At 46.6% G+C, this 20,629-nt stretch overlaps 1 protein-coding gene across 1 annotated transcript in view; it reads left to right on the top strand.

Annotated features, from left to right (window-relative positions):
* PLXNB1 (plexin B1) overlaps nucleotides 1-20,629 on the top strand; it is a 328,917-nt gene that overhangs the window by 217,070 nt on the left and 91,218 nt on the right. The window contains exons 7-10 of the mRNA XM_086939394.1: nucleotides 1,047-1,179; nucleotides 5,818-5,974; nucleotides 17,369-17,477; nucleotides 17,568-17,676. Of these exons, the coding sequence (XP_086795520.1) occupies nucleotides 1,047-1,179; nucleotides 5,818-5,974; nucleotides 17,369-17,477; nucleotides 17,568-17,676 (508 nt within the window). The remainder of the gene's footprint in view (nucleotides 1-1,046; nucleotides 1,180-5,817; nucleotides 5,975-17,368; nucleotides 17,478-17,567; nucleotides 17,677-20,629) is intronic.

Raw genomic sequence — 20,629 nt, 5'->3', positions numbered from 1 at the left:
CTGCCACTCTAGTCTGCATCACTCAACTGTATGCCACTGCACTGTACAGCTCTCCAGTCTCCACACCACTCCACTTTACAACACTTCCTAATACTCCACTCACCTCTGCACCACTAAATTTAAGCCATGCTGGGTTACAACATGGCTAATAGCTCTTTCATATGAGAGGCCTATTGGCTTTGCCACTGCTTGTTTGATAATCTTGCCAATTATCACAGATTTCAAGTTGCGACATACAGGATGTGTTTGTTTCATCTGCTAATTATTGATTATTCGTTTCTTTGTGTCCAGTATTGCCGTCTGGATATCTTGATTCCTTGTTGATTACAGATTGTTTTATTGATTCTTGATCGGTTTCGCAGAGGCCATTGTCCTGCTGGCCTCTTATTGATCTCACATCAAGTTTCTTTGTTGGTTTTATTCTCCTTCGTTCTGTTCAGTTTTTATTCATTGTCTTTTGGTTCGAAGTTTCATCTCCGAATCTCCATGTATTGATCAGTTTTGTGCCTCATGTTGTCTCTCAGATGCTCCATTGATCCCTCATTAGTCTCACATTCAGCTCTCTTTCCTGTTATTGATTAATGTTCCATCCCACAACGCTCTTTTGGGTTTGTATTATTGGTTTCACACTCCCTAATACTGATCAGAAGCTAAGTTGATGCTCTCGCCACCTACACCGAGCTACGCTCCCCTATTGATCTCATGCTGCCGATACCGATGTCTATTGATCTTCTACTGGACTTTGCACTCTGCGCTGCTGCCTTTTTACTTCCTTGTTCCTCTGTTGGTTCCACATCCCATAATTCTACCCCTGCGCTTTACTCATGTGATGTCCACCCGCACTCATGATTCATTGATATTCCATTGAGTTCCTTCGTCATCTTTAATGTTTTATAGATTTGCTGTTCATTGCTCTCTCCTGTTGCATTGATTTTCTATTAATTTCATATCCCAGAGCGTTACTCTGAGCCTTGGATGACTGATGCCTGCCGAGTGCTTGTCGCTGATTCTAAGGTGCTTCATCGATCGTGTCTTGCTCGTTACAGGTGCACCCGCCGCTTCGAGTGTCCCCGGTCCTCCATCAGGAACCAATGGCTTTGGAGCTTCGACTCTCAGCAGCAGTGCCTGACCGTCCAGTCCCTGAGCCCGGCCAACATCAGCAGAGAGGAGAAGAGAAATGTGAGTGGGCCTTGGATACACAAGAGGTGCATTGTGGGGTAGACGGGGAGTGCACTGTCCGAGCGACGATAGGTGCATTGTGGAAGCTACGATGGGTGCATTGTGGAAGGGGCAAGTGGTGCATTGTAGGAGGTACGATGGGTGCATTGTGGGAAGGGCAAGGGGTGCATTGTAGGAGAGTAGGATCTGCTTACTATGGTTACCCCCACTTTTTGCTGTGTTTCACTGGTTCATCGACTTTAGTCTGGCTGTGGCCCTGCTAATCAGGACCCCGGCCTAGCTGTTCTCGCTCAAATTGATTACCTGTACATTAGGTACACTCCAGATTGGTTACTGGGTTACACTTGTGAGTCCCTAGTATATGGTACCTTAGGTACCAAGGGCATAGGTACTCCAGAGGCCTACCATGGGCTGAGATATGTATTATGCCACCCCTGGGAAGCCTTCCAAAATGGCACCACAGGTCTGCACTTGCAGCCTGGGTAATGTGGTGTAAGCACCCCTTACTTAGATATAGTATACCTATATCTACCTATATATAGACACATATAAACCTATAAGTCACTCCTATGGCAGGCCTTGACAATCCTGAAGGCAGAGAGCTTGGTTGGTTTTGTGTGAGAGGGTGCCCTAGCATGAGCTGAGCCCCTCTGCAGCTATCGGAATCCCTTCCTTATAGCTGTTCTATGATACAGCCATACCATATACTCTTAAGTGCATTATAACCTTGCGGTAAATGCTAACTTTGGAATGGCTGTATCAAAACATGTCGTGTTTGGTGTTAAACAATTTGGAATCCTACCCCCCGCCAGTCCTGGTGTTGGGGATAGAATTCCACCCTTCTAGAGGGAGAAGACAGGATGCTGCTGCCACAGACATGAGTCTGACCTCCTGCTGCTGGACAAAACTCCGGCAGGGGAGCCTTGGACAACAGGTTTCCTGTCCAGGGAGGTGCCAGCACCTCCCCAGACAGGCTTTAGTGTATTGGGGCAGGGTGGGTTGCATTCAGTGAATGCTTTTGAGACACTGCCTGGGGCACACAAGGTGCCCCCGTGCATTTCCCAGTTCAAACCGGTTGCTGGGGCACTCAGCCCCAGCTCTTGTGCAAAACTAGACAAAGGGGAGGGGTGTAACCACCCCCTCCCCAGGCCCCCCATAGGTGGGACCTTTAAGTTAGTCCAGCCCCTAAACTTGGTTTTAGTATTGGGACCCAGTCACTAGGACTTTAGATTACCCTGGACGAAACTCTGAAACATGAATTTTGGACCTTCGTCATTCCATATCGACTGGAAGATGGAAGAAATCTCCCTTGGGGTCAATTCGTGAATTCCCTGTTCAAACAGGCATCAAAGAAGCATCTTGCCAGTCTGCATTTTCGAGGCTCCCGCCAGATCCCGAAGAATCTGCGACACAGGAGACAGGCTTCCAGACATCTCCGAGGCTGACACGAGTCCCCAGCAAAGCTGAGACCTGTAGCTATCACGAGAGACATGGGACCTTGCTCGCGCCCGCCAACATGGCGTTGACGAACGTGAGCAAGGAAAAAAAACTCTGCTCCACAACGCAAAGCGGAGTGTTTCTGAACTCAGCAATCTCTGCGCAATGCGAAGTGTGGAAAACTCCGCAACCGAAGTGCAGCTCACCCCCCTGACTTAGTTTCAAGTTGAGTTCCATCTCAGGGCGTACAGCGCTTCTTTCCTGTGACCCTCAGTTTTTCTGCTCCGAGTTACAAAATGATGGCGAGCAATGAAGGGAAACGGTGCATGCCACTATTTCCAACGTGTTATCAACTCTTGCACCGATTTGCATCAGCAAATATCTCGAGTGCAACGAGGAGAGAGGAGCAACTGCCCTGTACATGCAGCCGGGCTACAGCAACTGTCCTATACACGTAGGAGGAAGTCGGAGACTGCCCTGTACACATAGGAGGAGGGTGGCAACTGCCCTGTACACACAGGAGGAGGGCAGCTCTGATCTGATCTGCAGAGCTTGACTCCCCTTTCCTGATACATTGAGGGCATCCATCTATCTAGGCCCGTCTGCCTTTGCAGTTTTTATGACATCTACTGAGAGATGTTAATTTCAAAGTCTTTAATGAATGTCCGAGTAATTATTCATCACATGAATAGAAACCTAAAAGTGACCTCTAAAACCACTAAAGCTCGGTACAGCTATATCATTGATGCCGGGTGACCTTTGACCCGCTTCACTGACTCTATAATAGGGGGTTGTCCTGAGAACCGTCCATTCATAAATTTTTTAAAGTTCGAGGTCATCGAGTTCAAACAAAGGAAACTCCAATTTTTCAAATTCCAGAGGCTTTAGAATCTGCCCAGGGTCAGAAGGTCACCGCGAGGACACGCGGTGAGCCTCCTTAAAGCCTCATCGTAAAGCGAAAGCATGTAAAGGACACTGGATAGTCAGAGGAACAGCATTCTTCTCCCCCCCCCCCTCCACCCACCCAACCATAAGCATTTGTGTCAGAAGTCAAGGTTAGAAACCGCAGAAGGTCAGCGCACGGACACCCTCCCGGGTAGATACATAATATTTAATTTGTGGTCTTGCAAGTTTTCTGATTTTTCGGAGCGAGGGAAATGTGATTGGCTCGGAGTCACAAAAATTCAGTATCCTGTCAGAGCCGAGAATAGACCCCTTCTGTTTTCTTCTTCAGGTTCCTAGATCAGAAACCTGGCTACTCTGCACTCTGCTAATTTAGCACTTTATAAACACACACTAAAAGTAACAAGCATAGACAAAACCGATAGGTCTCGCCTTTGTGACCTGCTGGCTTTGCCAGTGCTCTTTAGCCACGCTGCACAGCATCCTGGGTATAAAAACAAGTTATAAAATGTATAAAAAAGAAAAGTGGCGGAATACGCTAGCGCCCGTTCGTGCTGGACCTTGGTGAATGCAGCGTCTACGCCTTATCACAGGTGCCGCTCCACTCGTTCATCCTTATTGCGGATGACATACTGGACGTATTACAGACTCCGCTTGACTTGCCTGGTCCTATTACGTTTTACATACATGGTGTTTCTGTGAGATTGCACCTAGAAAGAGTGATTTTGTCTTTATTTATAATTTTGCCTTTCCCCATGCAACTAACTCTGTTGCTGTGGTTGTCGATTGGAGATCCAACCTTTGGAGTGAATGTTTGATGATTATTTAACACACCAGATTGGAGTTGAAAATTGGGACTGGACTCCTTTCCAGTCACCTTGAGAAAACAGTTGAAAGTTGGGACTGGACGCCATTTTAGTCATCTTGACAATATAGATATTACTGTTTCAAACTTCTACAGCGAAACCTGATTTAAATAAAAGAATTAGGAAGATATCCGTACATGGATCGATATTGATTTCCAATTGATGCTATTCTTCTCAGCAACATCGTCACTGTGCCTATTGTGACTAGCTACGATATCTGGAGGTGGCTAGCCTGAAAACTTGAACGCGGTCGACTTATCATAGTGAAGAATACCATTCTTCAAATACCTTCCTTTACTTAAGCCCTGACGAAGTTCCTGTGGCACTGGGGGAACGAAACCCGTTGGCTGTGCCGCTTTTTTCACGAAAAGAATGAATAAAGAAAAAAGAACTTTCACACCAAGTATTCGTGCAACTCACTTTATTGGAGAGCACCTCCCTTTTGCTATGAACATTTAAAAAAGAAAAGTGTTGATGTGACCACCCGCCCCCCCCCCCCTTGTAGGCACACACCACGCATGCCCATGCCTACAAAAGGAAACAGGTGCTTTTTTCCCGAATGTAGTTACTGATCCGAGTTGGATCTGTAACTTAAAAGAAAAAGAAGTGTGCAAAAGTGTGTTTTTTAAGTGGCAAGGAGGGGGGGGGGCAGAAACAGGATGGGGGAGGTATGGGGGACAGCAAAACAACTCGAGCGTTAGGGGAACGCCTCAACAACAAAGGAAGGGACGTGAAAGCAACAGGAAAGGGCGAGAACGGGAATGCACGTAACGGGTGTTTAAGGAAAGCAACACTGAGGGTGTGGGTGGGGAGAAGCAATGGGATGAAAGCACGCGCAGATGCAAGGGGGCGGAGAAGCAGTTGGGCAACAGAGAGCAACACGAAGTGCATGGGGAGAGACGCACTCTTGTGGCGTGTTTCACACAAAAGAAAAAAAAGTAGTGCTTGAAAAGCAAGCAGTGGAAGCAGCAATGCCTGCCAGACAAAGAGATTATAAAGAGGCAATGCTCCATGGGAGGGGCAAACAGAATATTGACAAGCCGGGACACGAATAAGAAGCAGGCACATGAGAGTGTTAAGAACACCCAACCAATGGCAATCAATGAGCGGGCTGCAAGGCCCTCCACGTTCTTGTTAAGCTACAATGTGCCTCACAACAGACCGCACATGTGCTGTCTAGTAGGTCGAACCTAAAAAATGCAATTAAACCTTCGCTCCTTTCTCATTAATTTTAAAGCAGATCTCCTTTTTTGGGCACCTAGCCTTTTTGTCCCAAATGATTGTTGTTCGACTTCATCAAGTTCCCCCAAATCCTAAAGGCCCCCACCACTATCTTCTGTAGTTTTTTAATTCCATATACTGTGTTCATCTATCAGGCTCAATAATTGATGGATACTTGTCTGACTGTATTGACTTGTCATTTGATTGGCAGATCTTCCTGTCCATCCCGGAGCTGTCACCACTGGGTGAAGAGGAATCTTACTCGTGCTACTTTGAAGATTACGAGAGCCCAGCCATCCTGACCGAGACTGGGGTCATGTGCCCCTCCCCAGACCCAATCAAAGCTCCCGCCATCAGTTTTGGAACAGGTTCGTAGAGTGCTTCCTACACTGAGAATCCATTGTAATGTGATGTTTTTGATAATTCACTGTGTGGCCTCCTAGCGCTGTAAGCTGCCCAGGGCTTCTTTGACAATTATTCTGTGGGGGCAATTGCAGGGCAGAGTCGTTTTGTTATGATATTTTTCAGATTGAAACTATAGTTCCTCTGTGTACAGGTAACCGTCTGCATATTGCTTGGCGCTATAAATACCACTACCGTGGCTGCAGTTCCTTAGCACAGACCATAGCTAAGTCTCACATTGTTTGACAAAGTTGGCAAAGGATAAGTTTCGATGGTCTTCTTGTCCTTATTTTTGCAGTTTATTTTAAAACTATATTTTACATACAGCAAAAAAGCCTCAGGTCATTAACTCGTATAGCTAGTGAACGAATCGTATAACTGATGAGAGCAACCCGTCCGAACCAAGCGGACAAGGTCTTCTTAGAGACAGAAAAGCAAATATCCCCTCAGACCAAAAAATGAGCATACATTAATAATAAATTCAGACTGATGTGCCAAACATGTGATAAGAACAAACATAAGACATCTAAACATATAATTCATTGATATCAATATATACCAATACTTACCATACATTTATGGAAGATTAAGAGTGAAGCCTCATACAGTGTGTAGGTTCAGTAACACCCTCTCATTCTTTACCATTAAACAACTGAATAGGACAGAATTCCGTATTCAAAACTTATAAGGATTGATTTAAGTTCTCAGTATCCGTCTATGCGTTTCGGTTGTGTGTATGATTGTTAGCTCTCTTCTTAAGGGCAATAGCGTAATCATCTTCCATAGACGTTTCACCAACAATCAGCCATATGCGACCAAGTTAAAACATACCTCTCATACAAGGCATCCACTATTGTGATGTCAGATTATCATGTCCGAGCTTCATCAGGCCTCATACGGGTTCTTCGTTTTCCTGATGTTACCATCCCAGTTCTCGCCCTTGTTAGGTATATACCAAATTTACCTCTCGGACAGCAGTTCTTCTATAAAAAGTCTCTGATTTCTTTGTTATCCAGACCCAACTTTCTGTTATCCCTGTCCTAAATGTCAAAGATAGGTGTTTTTCTAAATCTCTTGAAATGCGCCATACTGAGGGTGAGGCATCGATGAGTTTTATTTATTTATTTATTTATTCAAAGTTTTATATAGCGCGAACAAGATCCTTACAGATATCAGAGCGCTTCACAATGGCAGGGTAGTGGCAGTAGGAAAGAACAGTGGTAATGGGAGCAATGTAGTAGTCACAACATGAAGGATAATAAGAAAACAACATACATAAACAAATCAATATACAGTCAGGTGAACAGGTAATAAAACTGCACAAGTCATGGATCACATTATATAGGTGTTGAGGTACACCTTGGGTGTGTGGCAAGCTTATAACAGTGTTTTAGTATAGAGAGCGCACTGAGTGAGGGCATCGGGAGGGTGAATCTGTGACCAATGTATCTCATATATTGGTCGGTAGGACGAATGAGGCGAAGTAGTGTCACCATCAGGTAGAGGTATAATGCCAAAGGACAAGGTGAGCACTGATACCAGGCAATGTAGAGTCTCTGAACCAATACCTATAATGTACAGGAGATCTTGGCCAGAAGGATGGTTTTCACCTCTTTCTTGAAGAGTGCAGCGGAGGAGATACGCCTAGTTTCAGGCGGGAGCGCATTCCAGATCCTGGGTGCCATTCCTGAGAAGGAGCGCTTGTAGGTTTTCTCTTTCCTGAATCTACGGGGTTTCAGGAGTAGATTCTTTGAGCTTCTATTGGACCTTGAACCTCCTGATATGGACAATTTTTGAGCGAGGTAGTTGGGTGCATTGTGGTGCACGGCCGCGTGTGTCATAACAGCAATTTTTAGGTGTATTCTGGCTTCAAACGGCAGCCATTTTAGGGACTTTAAATCTGGGGAAATATGTGAATGTTTTCTTGAGCCAGTAATGAGTCTTGCGGCAGCGTTCAGGGAGGCTCTTAAGGGTGCTGTTGTGGATAGCGGGAGTCCACTGAGGGTCACAATTCCGTAGTCGATTCGAGGGATGACTAACGCTTGTACAGCAGTTCGAAAGTCTTCAGTTGGAAGGAAGGGTTTGATTTTCCTCAGTGTGTTTATTTGGAAATTGGCTGCTTTTGTGGCTTTGCTGATGTGTTGCTGCATGTTGAGCTTGGCGTCCAGTGTGATGCCTAGAGATTTCGCTGAGTCCACGATGGTGGGTTGGACATTAAGTGCTGTTAGGTTGTTGAGCCATGTTTGGGTGGTGGAAATTTTCGCCGGGGGTGAGATGAGAAGGAACTCAGTTTTCAGAGCATTTAGTTTGAGGTGATTATCGGCTAGCCAAGATTGAGTGTTGATAAGCGTGGAGTTCAGATGTTTGATATCTTCCGGAGATTGAAGCTTTAGGTACAGTTGTGTGTCGTCGGCGTACATATGGAATTGGACATTAGAAGCTTGGAGCAAGGTGGCGAGCGGTTCCATGACGAGGTTGAACAAAGTGGGGGAGAGGGAGGATCCTTGTGGAACACCTAGATCCGCAGGCACGGGTGCAGATAGCACATTATCGATCTTGAACTTCTGAGATCGGTTGTGTAGGAAGGACGAGAACCATTTGAGAACCGTTCCCGATAGACCCATTCTAGTGCTTAGCAGTTCCAGCAGGTTCTCATGTTTGACCGTGTCAAATGCTGACGAGAGGTCAAGAAGGATGAGGAGACAGGACTCATTGCGGTCAAGAATTTGGAGGGCGTCATCAATTATGTGTGTCATAGCTGTTTCCGTGCTATGTTTCGCTCTGAATCCTGATTGATGAGAATTGAGGAGGTCAAATTGGTCAATGTGTCTTGTTAGTTGGAGTTGGACACATTTCTCCAGCAGTTTGGCCAGGGTGGGAATATTGGTGATGGGTCGGTAATTGTTTAGGTCAGTTGGATCAGCTGTAGGTTTCTTGAGTATAGGAGTGACTTGCCCCACCTTGAGGGAGTCCGGAATGAGGCCTTGTTGCAGGGAGCAGTTGATGATTTTGGTCCAGAGAGGGAGGAGCAGGGGGATGAAGTCTTTTACGGCATTAGCAGGTAGAGGGTCTGTGTGGTGGTTAGAGGGCTTTAAGGTGCAGAGCAATTTGTGTATTGTTTCTTCCGAGTAGGTATCGAAGTACTGCCAGGAAGCCATGTTTTTAGGTTGAGTGTTAGCCATTCTTGTGTGGTTGGGGAATCGGCTTACATCCATGATGAGGTCGTTTCTTATGTTGTCAGTCTTTAGCTTAAAGAAAGCAGAGAAGTCTTCACAGTGTGGGGTGTCGCTTGTTGTGCTACTTGATTGTAGGGGTTGTGCTTTTGTTTGGGTTTTGATTAGTTCGAAGAGTTTTCTTGGCCTGTTTTTTGCTTGGTCCAATTGGCGGCTGAAGAAGTCCCGTTTTGTGCGCTTTATTATCCTGAAGTAGGCATTTCTCTTGTTTTTGAGCCTTTTGAGGTGCAGTGCTGAGGGGTCCGCTCTCCAAGTGCGCTCTGCCATTCGCATCGAACGCCTATCGTCATTGAGTCTATCATCATACCAGGGGTTGGAAGTTTTGGTGGAGACTCTCTTCAGTTGCAGTGGGGCGACTTCATTGACTAATGTATTCATAGATTCAAGGTAGTGGTCAGTCAGTGATTGAACATCTGCGGCACCTGAAGGGGGAAGGAGCAGATTGCCGATGTGGGGAGGCAGAGTAGTGGCGTTGAGGTTCTTCATGTCCCTTTTCCATATTTTGGATTTGATTGGTTGTGTCGGGTTAGGTTTAACTTTTTCATTGATATAGAAGGTGATGATGTGGTGATCTGACCAGTCGCAGGGTAGAATCGTCTCCAGTTGTGTAGAATTCTCTTTGGCAATGATGAGATCAAGTATCGCGCCTTTGTCGTGTGTTGGTCTATCGCATATTTGGGTGAGGTCAAGTGCATTAAGGAAGGTTTTGAGACTGTTTACCACTGTGTCTTTCTGGTCGTTCCAGTGGAGATTGAAGTCACCCAGGTAGACTTGGGTGGTCTGCCGACCGGCATTGGAAGTGATCATGTCCATGAGTTGTTGGGTGAATATGAGATTGTCACCAGGCGGATGATAGATGAGATGTAGAGCACAAACTTGTTTGGCCTCGCTGGTAATGTCGAGGCAGAGGAGTTCACAGGAGGAGAGGGAGGGGGAGGTGACTTTAGTAACGGAGAGGTTGCTTTTAAAGATGCATGCAATTCCCCCGCCCGTCTTGTCTGAAGACCTGTCTAACCTGATGATGTGATAGTTGGGGGGGACTAGTATGTCCATAATCGGAGTAGAGGTTTCAGTGAGCCAAGTTTCTGTTAGAATGGCTAGGTCCAGATCCCTATCTGAGACGAGATCTGCGATGTCGGAGGAGTGTCTCTGGGCCGATCTGCAGTTGAGTAGGATGCATTTGAGTTTGGGAGAGAGAGGGGTGGTCGAGCTTTCTAGAGTGAGGGGAACTTTTCTGAGGTTGTTAGGGACGGAACCTCTGTTATTGAGTGTTGGGAGCCTCAGAGGGTTTGTAAGAATGGTGGGTATGGGGATGTGTGTGCTGGGTATGTGTTTTACCGGACCCGCGCCATAAGAGCGTAGTAGTGAGCAAAGTTCGCGGTCCGACAGTGAGTTGGGGACACGGCGGGGGCGGTGGGAGTTGTTGCGAACGGGGATAGTCGGCCAGCGCGGGTGACGTTGGAGGCGAGGGTATGTAGGGCGGGTGCGTCCTTTGTAGGGTAGAGGGATGATGGGAGGAGGACTGGGCTGTGATGAGAGCAGGTCTTTGATTGCGCGGATATCTTTTTTGATTTGTAGAATATCCTCTTTGACTTGTTGGAGGGTGGGTAAAGTCTGGTCAGGGGGAGCATTGGGGATGGCGAAGGTGGTGTATAGTGAGCTAGAAAGCGGGCAGGGAATCGAAGGGGGGGATATAATGGCGTTATTGGCTGGGGGAGTGAGTGAAGCAGGCGGTGATGGTGGTGGGTGGGAGGCATAGGTAGTGCTGCCTATGGGAGAGGGAGCCGGTGAGTGGAAGAGGGAGTGAAGGCCCAAGACAGTGGGGGAGACCGGCGGGTAGTGAGGGCTGAGAGTAGGCGGTGGGAGAGAGGGGGATGCTAAGGTAGGAGAGGTGGTATGTTCTGTGTGTGTCGTTGGGACGGTGTGAGTGTCGTGGGTGGGAGTAGGGAGGCGGCTGGGGGGCGTAAGGTGTTCGCCGTAGGGGGTATGGGAGGGGGGATGAGTAGGCTTTGAGTGGTGATGTTAACAGATGGTGGCGTGTTGTGGGTGCGGGTTATTTTGTCAGGTGTGGGAGTGTCGCGGGTGAGAGTGGGGATGGTGCTGTGGAGGGGGGGGCGTCTGTCGTGGGGGGGATGGGTGGGGAGGGTCGATAGACTCCGAGCGGTGGTGTGTGCAGGAGGCGTGTCGCAGGTGTGGGTTGTTATGTTAGGGAGGAGAGGGATAGAGGGGATGTGAGTGGGGGTAAAAGGGATCACGTTAGAGGGGCGGTTAGTATAAGAGGTGGCGGCGTTTGAGTTAGACACAGCAGGTGGGCCATTTACTGGGGTGTTAGGGGAGTCTGTCGTTGGGGAATGTGGGGTGTTAACAGCGGGTGGGCTATTTACTGGGGTGCTGGGGGTAGAGGTGGGGGCTGCGATGTTAGGGGTGATGGTGCTGGTGGAGATCAGGGTGTGGGTCCGTGGATTGGAGAGGTGCTCTTTGAACTTGGGGAATAGGTTGTCTAGTAGTTCCAGGTTCTTGTCCGTGGATTGAATAAGGACAATCCCGTTGTTATAGATAGTAATGGTAGTCCTGCCAGGGAAGAGGTGGGAAGGTGCGATGGAGAGAGTTAGGCCATGAGTTGTTTTCCTGGTGGCGGAGACGGTAAGTAGGGTTAGGAACGCTTTTTTCCATTGGGCTCTGCGAGAGGTGTGGAAGATGATATCAGTTTTCATGGCTCCATTGGCCGGTGAAAAGTAGGTGTCGGCAAAGGGTGTTTCAGGGTGCGACCTCATGAAGTTATGTTTAAAACGTTTAATGGCTTTTTTGGTGAGGGTGGAGGGGTAGTTAATTCTAAAAGTGTGCTTGCCGCTGCGCTCCATTTTAGAGGCTGTAGTGTTGGGTGTAGGAGCTAGGGCGTTAAAAGCGACACTAGAGAGCATCCAAAATGGAAATGAGGTAGCGTCTAAGAGAAGATATGAGGTAGCATGTATCTAAGTCTAGCTCACTGTATCGAGATACAATAATCACTATCCGATTCAGCAGTCGATGTAAACATGGTCAAGAACAAAATCTAAATATAATAAACACAAACAGACTCGAAATACAATGAGTCACTATATAAATCACTAAATACAATAATCACTATCAGATTCAACAGTCGTTATAAACATGGTCAAAATCAAAATCTAAGTACTGCAATAAAATGTTAAAGAGACACTAGAACCAATATACGTGCAAACAAAAGGATGCAATAGACAGACAAGGCATGCTGGTGCGGGGCTGGTTTTAACATTTTTACCAGGGCTGCTCTTCATTCCCAGTCCGGATCTGTTGCCAATGCTTTTTGCTAATGCTGTTCCAGATAAGCAGAAAGCAAAAAAATTGCATTGGCAACAAAAGACTACATGGTGATGTACACACTTGTATACGTCACCCCGGATGTGTAGTACATGTCATGATGCAGCAGCCATTTTGTAAAGACGTAAATTTATCGTTCCAAAATGATGGACGCTAAACTTGGAGCAGTAAATTAAAAAGTTATATATGTTTGCAAAAGTGCATCATAGAGAAAAGAGTGATCAGACCTAGTAGTAAATTTCGTCATCCAGGCCCTGCAAAAAAGAATACAAAAAATTATAAAAAAATAAGTGTAGGGGACGCTTCAAAAAGTAATGTTTTAGGATTTAGAAGCTGTAATTCTTAGATATATACTGGTCATAGATTCCAGTCTAAAAGGCATGGAAAATGAGAACTAGATGAATATTTGCAAAGATGGGTGTGTGACTGCGCCCCAACAAACTGTATTCTTCGCTCATATTTCGCACACATGTTCAGCGAGGTTACGCTCCAGCTCTTGTTGAACTGGGAGGTGTTGACGGCAATACTTTGCAACTTTGACAGAATCAGTAGGCTACAGTTGTGAAAGAAAACACCTGCTCCTAGTTTCAGTTGAGTTTGAAAATGTTTGCGAATCACAGAATATAAGAGCACCGGGTTCCCCCAGGGTCTGTGATTGTGTCAAGCACCCCGAAGTGTGGTAGGGCGCACAGTTACACCCTAATACAGAGGCTGCTAGAATAATCGGGCATCCGTGTGTGGAGGGAAATGGCATTAACTACGTGGTCTGAACCACGCGTGCCGTTACAACGCAAGCTTTTACCACACATATGCCTTTGCCATGCATGTTCCTTTACCACTGCAGTGCAAGGGTGAGCTCCCGGGAGTGGGAACAGACTTTCAGAAAGTATCAACATTGGAACACAGTTTCGACTTAACAAGCGAGATACGCAAAGTTGCGGCTCAAGCGCTGTGGGACCTTCTCTGCTTGGCGTTGAGAAGGCACATCTGGTTAGCGTGAGCTAAAAACCATGGTCACTATGGGTTACCACAGTCAAGCACTTATGTGGGATGGTTAGTTTAATCTGACACAGGGAGAGGAAGTGGCGACTTTGGAACCAGGTACCAGGGTTCAAGTCCCAGTGTCGGCTCAACATCCTGTGATTCTGGGCAAATCGTTGTATCTCCCCGTGTCTGAACGAAATAAAGCAAAATGAATGTGAGCATGTGTAATGTAAGTGGTGCTCGTGTAAAGTACTCAAGTGCCCTTAGGGCGGAGTTTGCGCTACATAAAACTGCAAAGAAACTAACAAACACATGATCCATTCTTCTGTCCTTCCTGAAAAGAAGTCTTCAAACGTTTAAAGTTTTCGAAAAGTTCCGACAGCTGCTTCTGTCCACTTCCGATTAGAAATGCACCATTAAATATTAGGTATCGAAATGTTGCATGGTAGAAGACTGTTCACCCAAGCTCAGAGTTGATGTATTTTGTGACTTAAACAATGCGATTCTGAGGCCTGTGGCCATCTTTCTTACTTTTTCTGCTGCAGAACTATTCGTTGTGATGATTGGTAACTGTGTACATAGTACTGTCACCTTCCCAGCTCTACCTGCCTCTGTTAACGTATGGTTGCATCATGCTAGGCTTACTCTATTAAGTTGCTCATTTTGATCTTTTTTACACTCTTAGTAGCAGATTAAATTGCTACAGAAAGTTTATTTACAGACATCTTTTTTTATCTCACAATACCACATCACTCTTTTTTTAGTTTGTGTAACAAACAATGCTTTCTTTTGAAGGTGTAATGCCAACTCTTGTATTTATTTGAAATAATTATAGTTATTTTTACTCTGAATGAATTTTTGAAATGCAACTTGTAAAGCGCACGGCTACTCCATGGAGATTCCCGGCACTCTGCGAGTGCAGTCGGATCATCTACTCTTGTTGGAAAAGCCAGGTTTCCCACCTTTTCTTGAACAGTGAGGTAATGTCCACCGAGCGTAGCTCGAGAAGAAGTTTGTTCCATGCGGTTGGTCCAAGATAAGCGGTCTGTCCATCAGTTCCCAATGCTGCGAATCTCAGGAATCCTCGCTACTGGGGTGTTGACTGGGCGCAGGTTTCCAGACGTGGCATGGACTGATTCTGGCCCTAAGTTAAGCTGCACCTGTATGGTGCAGTGCATTGTGGACCAAAACAAATGTTTTATTTGTTTTGGTGAGAATTCTCTTCTTTATCGGGAGCCGTTGATGGGTACACAGTTGCAGGGACACGTGTTCTTAAAGGCAGGCTGAGGACAATTCGGGCTGCCATATTCCGGACCACCTGAAGCCTGTTGAGCAGATCGCCAGGGAGTTTCAGATATAGGGCATTTCCATAATCCAGCCTGGAGGCTGTAAGTGCCTTTATTACAGAGAAAGAAAGGAAATATAAGAACTTGTTTAGTACACGCAGAAGCCCGTAACACGTGCCTACCACTGACAGGATTTGTGTTTGAAGGGAAAGGGAATAATCAAATTTAATGCCCAAGTTCTTAACTTTCCCCTCCGAGGGCCCCTTGGCGGGGCTTCTGTAGGCCACGCGGTCTGCCATGTATCTGGGGCGTTGGAACAGAAGAATAGTATTACGGTGTCATCTGCATTTCATTTTAGTTGATGAGTGGTCATCCAGTGAAAAACAGATTTAAAGCAGGTTTTAATGACATCTACCTCAGTCTCCTCTTCTCTCCTAAAGGTGAACAGCAGCTGAGTGTCATCGGCGTATGTAATCACCTTTGCCCCTAAGGTCTCTGCCAGCTGGGATGAAGGAGTGAGGGACACATTAACTAACGTGTGGCTCACAGCAGAGCCCTGCGGCACTCCCGCCGGCCGCTCACATGCTCTTGAGGAAACAGGAGGGACTCATACCTCCTGTCCTCTATTCTCCAGACAGGAGGCTAGCCATTCCTACCCCAATGGAGCAGATGCGTGCTTAAAGCCTGGAGTGAGGGACCGTATCGAAAGCCACTGACAGGTCTAACATAATCATAACGGCCTTCGCCCAAGGTGCCTCTGATATGTTCGGCAACTTCCATCAGTCTCCGTACGGAAGTTTGGTCTGACGCCCGACTGGCTGCGATGGAGCAAATCCTTCATTTAAAGATACTGAGAGAGTGGCCGATTCACAAGCATTTCGAGTACCTTGGACAGGGCCAGCAGGAAGGATATTGGCCTATACTTTGATGGCTCACTAGGGTCTGCCAAGATTATTATTATTTTTTTAACAAGGGCAGAATTGTAGCCTGCTTCCATGAGACCGGGTCTATTGCTGTAGACAGCGAAGCATTGAGCACCCAGTTTAAAATTGGGTTAATGGTGGTCGCCCCAATGTTATCAGGTTCAGAGTGCTTGGATCAGATGGAAATCCTGACTGGAGGCTCGTATAGCTGCCAGTGATCCCTCGAAGGGGATAGTCCGGAAGTTTGAAAGTGTGGCCCTAGTGATAGTAACCATGCAGGAGCAAACTATATCCATCACACTCTCCTCCAACTGAGCGTCCGACAAAAGGCTAGCGTGGATGGTTGTAATCCTTTTTTGGAAATATGAAGCCAGATGGTCACACCATTCCACTGTAGTCTGATGTACTCTGGCGCAGGCCTCCTGGGACATAACGTTATTTACAGCTCTGCAAAATTCTCTTTATTTATTACCTGCCTCCTCTATCCTGTCCTCGAAGTGTATTTTCTTAGCTGTTCTTACTTCTGTGTAATATTTTTTTTACAGCTGCCTTATAAATGACTTTATCATTGAATTATAGTTTTTCCGCCATTGTCTCATAAATGTTACTGTTTCTACTCGTACCTTAGACTGTCTGTAAACCAGGGGCCAGATGGCTTGTTTCTGCGGGTGTGCAAAATAGTCGTATGTCATAATATTAAGCTTCAGAATATCTTGCAGCAAGAGTGTAGACTCCACTAAATGGTAAAGGAAAGTATGCGTAGATATCTGTATTTTACAATTCTTGGTTCCAACATCACCAAGGTAAGCAGATGTGTAAGTTAAGGACAGCAGATCTATATACTACAGATACTTGCCTTCTCGACGTAGTGATAGTGAATATACTGTAGTCAATATTGTAACCGCTTGACTATCCAGCAAATGTGACGCAATACATCTCAGATCGAACGCTAACATCAAACAAACATTCTAGAATTCCTATTTTTGGTGATTGTTCAAAACTTAGAACTAGGTCAAGAGATCTGCCTGTTCTATCTACACTGAATGGTCCTTTAAAATCAATGATATTGTACAATAGCATGAAAAGCTCTATCATAAACCATCCTATTCCAACGCCGTACTCTAATAGAGTCTGGAAAGCCGATCGTCTTTTGATCAGTGGTGCTTAAATAATGTGCCACAAATGAGCTATGTTCCCACAGTCGTTGCCTCACACAACAATTGGGCCCGAAGCCAACACACCGTGAAAGGCACGAGGAAGTTTCACCCTCCATGATCAGTTCATACTGAAAGAAGAAATAAAATTGATGGTTTTATACCCTCTTTATTGTTTAGATGTCCTCTAAAGATGGTACAACATGTTCTGCGCTGTAAGACGATTAGCTTCTGTGAGTGGATATCCTATTGTGAGGCTGGGAGTCTTCCCGACAGGACAATTCTGTGCTTTGGCAGTTAATGTGTTTGTCCATTTTGTTACGTGTTGTGAGTGCTTGGTGTGCAGAGTTGTATCACAACCCAACCAGCCTTCCTGGGGCATGGTTCTGCCTGGGTAACCTGCCTTCCCCTCTCAACAGTTTGTTACTTTGTTGTCTTTAGATCACGTGAAGGTGCCGCTGCTTCTGCAGTTTGGTGATGTTGTTATCTCTGCGGTGGAGTTTACCTTCTACGACTGTACCGCCGTTGCTGTGCTCTGCAAGACGGCCCCGTGAGTTTACAAGAGGGCTCCATTGTTTAATCATTGCTCGTAATCCCATGTCTGAGAATCATTGTCTTTCCTTTGTTCTGCCTTCCTCAGGTGCCAGGGCTGTGTGAGCAGTGACTGGGGGTGTAACTGGTGCGTTCAACAGCATATCTGCACGCACAAGCCCACCTGTGAGGAAGGGACTGTGATCTACAACAGAATGGTAGGTTTGTACCACAGCACGATGCTTGTTCCCCCAATTGCTGTGTTTGCCACTATTTCTTACGGCTCTGATAATTCTCGTTTCTACCCAGTACTACTAAATGTTTTACTTGCTGCTAAATTGCCAGAGCTAGTGTAGTTGTAATTGTAAAGGCTAGACCATGAACCTGGTCAAACCCTGCCTCATCACAAGCATTCAAACTTCATCCCCTGAAAACTGATACCTTATCACCAGCAACTCCCAGAGCAATACCACAAATGGGGCATGAGGTGGTAACAGAGGAGAAGATTATCTCCAATACCAACATCCAGTGCCTCTGGATGCCTTGGACGCAGCTGCTCGCGGCATTAATTCTAGTCTTTTTCTCTGCCGCAATGCATGGCTACGTGTCTACAGTTTTAAACGGGAGGTATAGCAACACCTTCTTAATGTGCCCTTCAATGGTAAGCATGTTTTCAGTAGACCAGATGCTCAAAAATATTAAGAGGGACACCGATACAGCTAAAGCCATGCGTATCCTACAGGGTCCCACGGCCATTGGCTTCTTTTGCCACCTGTAGCACCACGGTGCAGCCAAGACAGTTGCTACACCCAAGACCTCCGCCACCTACACCAGCCAACAGCAGCAGACCCCTTCATGGGGTTACTTCAGGGCAGGGTATGGAGGCAAAGGCAAGGGTAGAGGCAACGGGGTAGCTCCTACAGGAGCCACCTCCCCAAAACAGTGACACTCTCCTCCTTTACCCCGACCATCCAACACCTGCCGGGAACCGGTTACATGGGTATCTGTCTTTCTGGGAGGCAATTGCCTCTGGTCGCTGGGTTCTAGACATCGTACAGGTTGGATATTGTTTAGAACTCACCTAAACACCACCCAACATTCACCCCACGTGCACACAAGTTGTCCACCGAACACCAGTATCTGCTCCATCAAGAGATGCACTCACTACTTGCCAATTGGGCCATAGAGCCAATGCCGCCACTACATCGTAGCAAAGGGGCTGATTCCCTGTATTTTCTCATTCCCAACAAAGATGGCTCCCTCAGGGCAACACTCCACCTCCGGCCCCTCAACAAGTACATCCTGTCAGAACATTTCCACAAGGTCACACTTAAGGATGTCATTGCTCTGCTGTGGCACGGCAACTTCATGTCCACCCTTAACTTGAAGGACGCCTACTTCCATTTTCCTATCCACCCAGACCATCTAAGATTCCTGTGGTTTGTTGTGAGTGACGAGATTCAATGTGCTGCCTTTCAGGGTTACAACAGCCCCCAGAGTCTTCACCAAGTGCCTAGCAATGGTAGCCGCTCACCTCAGGTGGGGAGGTATCCACGTGTTCCCTTACCTTGACAACTGGCTGATCGAGAGCGCCACACAGCAGACAACCGTAGACCTTCTTCACAAGTTGGGCTTCACGCTAAATATAGCCAAATCTCACTTTCAGCAACCTCCAGGTACAACCTTCCTCGAGCCTACTCTAGACTCAAGGGTGAGGAAGACGTCCCCAAGTCTTTCCAGAGTCAACGCTCTCCAAAATCTGCTACCTCTTTTTCAGCCAGATCGTCCGGTAACTGTGAGGACAGTTGTGCGTTTGTCATGCCTGATGGCGTCCTGCATTGCAATAGTTCATCACGCAAGGTTACACATGCGTCCTACAGCAGTGCCTAGAAGCACATTGGTCTCAGGCGGAGGGTCTGTGGGAGGTTCTTTTGTTGATCTGGGGCCGCACCCATAGCTCTCTTCAGTGGTGGAATGCCAGCAACCTGTTGCAAGGTTGTCCTTTCTACACCCAGTTCCGCAGGAGACGTCACCTCAGACCCTTCGCTCACTGGATGGGGAGCACGTCTGCAAGATCACACAATCCAGGGCTTGTGGACTCCAGCGCTCTGGGGTCTGCACATCAACCACCGGGAGTTGCTGGCTAGTCAGTTTGCTCTTTTAGCATTCCTTCCACTCATTCACAAGAAGATCATTTTAGTCTGCACGAACAACACCACGGCCATGCTTTATCTAGAAAGGTAAAGGGGCACGCGCTCGCCTAAGCTGTCTTCTCTAGCACAGAGCATCTGGAGGTGGGCGACGCATCACGATGTGCTGTTGGTCAAATAGTACATTCACGGTCTGAACAATGACTTGGCTGACGTGCTTATCAGGACATATCACCAGATCCGCAATTGGGAACTCCACCCCAGACCTAATTCATTTACTTCCAGTGGTGGAGGTTTCCTCTCATAGACCACTGGCCACTCTAGGTGGTCTATTATTGGCATCGGAGGCTGGACAATTGCTGAATGGGTCAAGTTTAACACCAACAAAATTGTGATAATCGATGGACGCAATCATATCTTCAGCCATTTCTTTTTAGCAAATTTGAGTCTCTCAAACGTATTAATACCATGGAGACGGATCCCACCTGCGGCCGGTGATCTGAAGTGACCATACGTCCACGCCTGACAAAACTCCTACAATAGCAATGAACTGTGCGGCTCCCTCTGTGGTGGTGAACAGCCTGATGTTAAAATCTGTGAAATACTATTGAAGATTCGGCCGACCAATAGAGTGACAAGCTACTGTTTTTTTGCCAATTAAAACCCTGCCTATAAGTCCTTCCGCGCTGCATATCTATGCCATCACTGCTACACTTTCCTCATGCTTAGGTCATGGTTAAACCCATTATTTGGGAGGTCAGTTTATCTATTCACCCAATATCTCCAATTATCTCATTACACTACTGCTTGGTTTATCATGAGGAAACCCCGGTGCCCATACCACTGCCACACGCTTCATAGGTTGCACTGCGTGCACACTCCTTCTTAAATCGCTCTGTGAGTGAGCACATTTATTTAAAAACAGTGAGCACCTTATCAATTATTGACATGGCTCTCCATTGATCAGGACAGGTTATCCACCACATACCTCTCATTTCTCCATGAAGGGCAACACCCGCCT

The sequence above is a fragment of the Lissotriton vulgaris genome, chromosome 9, assembly GCF_964263255.1.
Source record: "Lissotriton vulgaris chromosome 9, aLisVul1.2, whole genome shotgun sequence".
In the NCBI taxonomy this organism is placed as follows: Eukaryota; Metazoa; Chordata; class Amphibia; order Caudata; family Salamandridae; genus Lissotriton; species Lissotriton vulgaris.
Note: the sequence above shows the minus strand (reverse complement) of the source record. Positions and strands in the feature narration are given on the sequence as shown.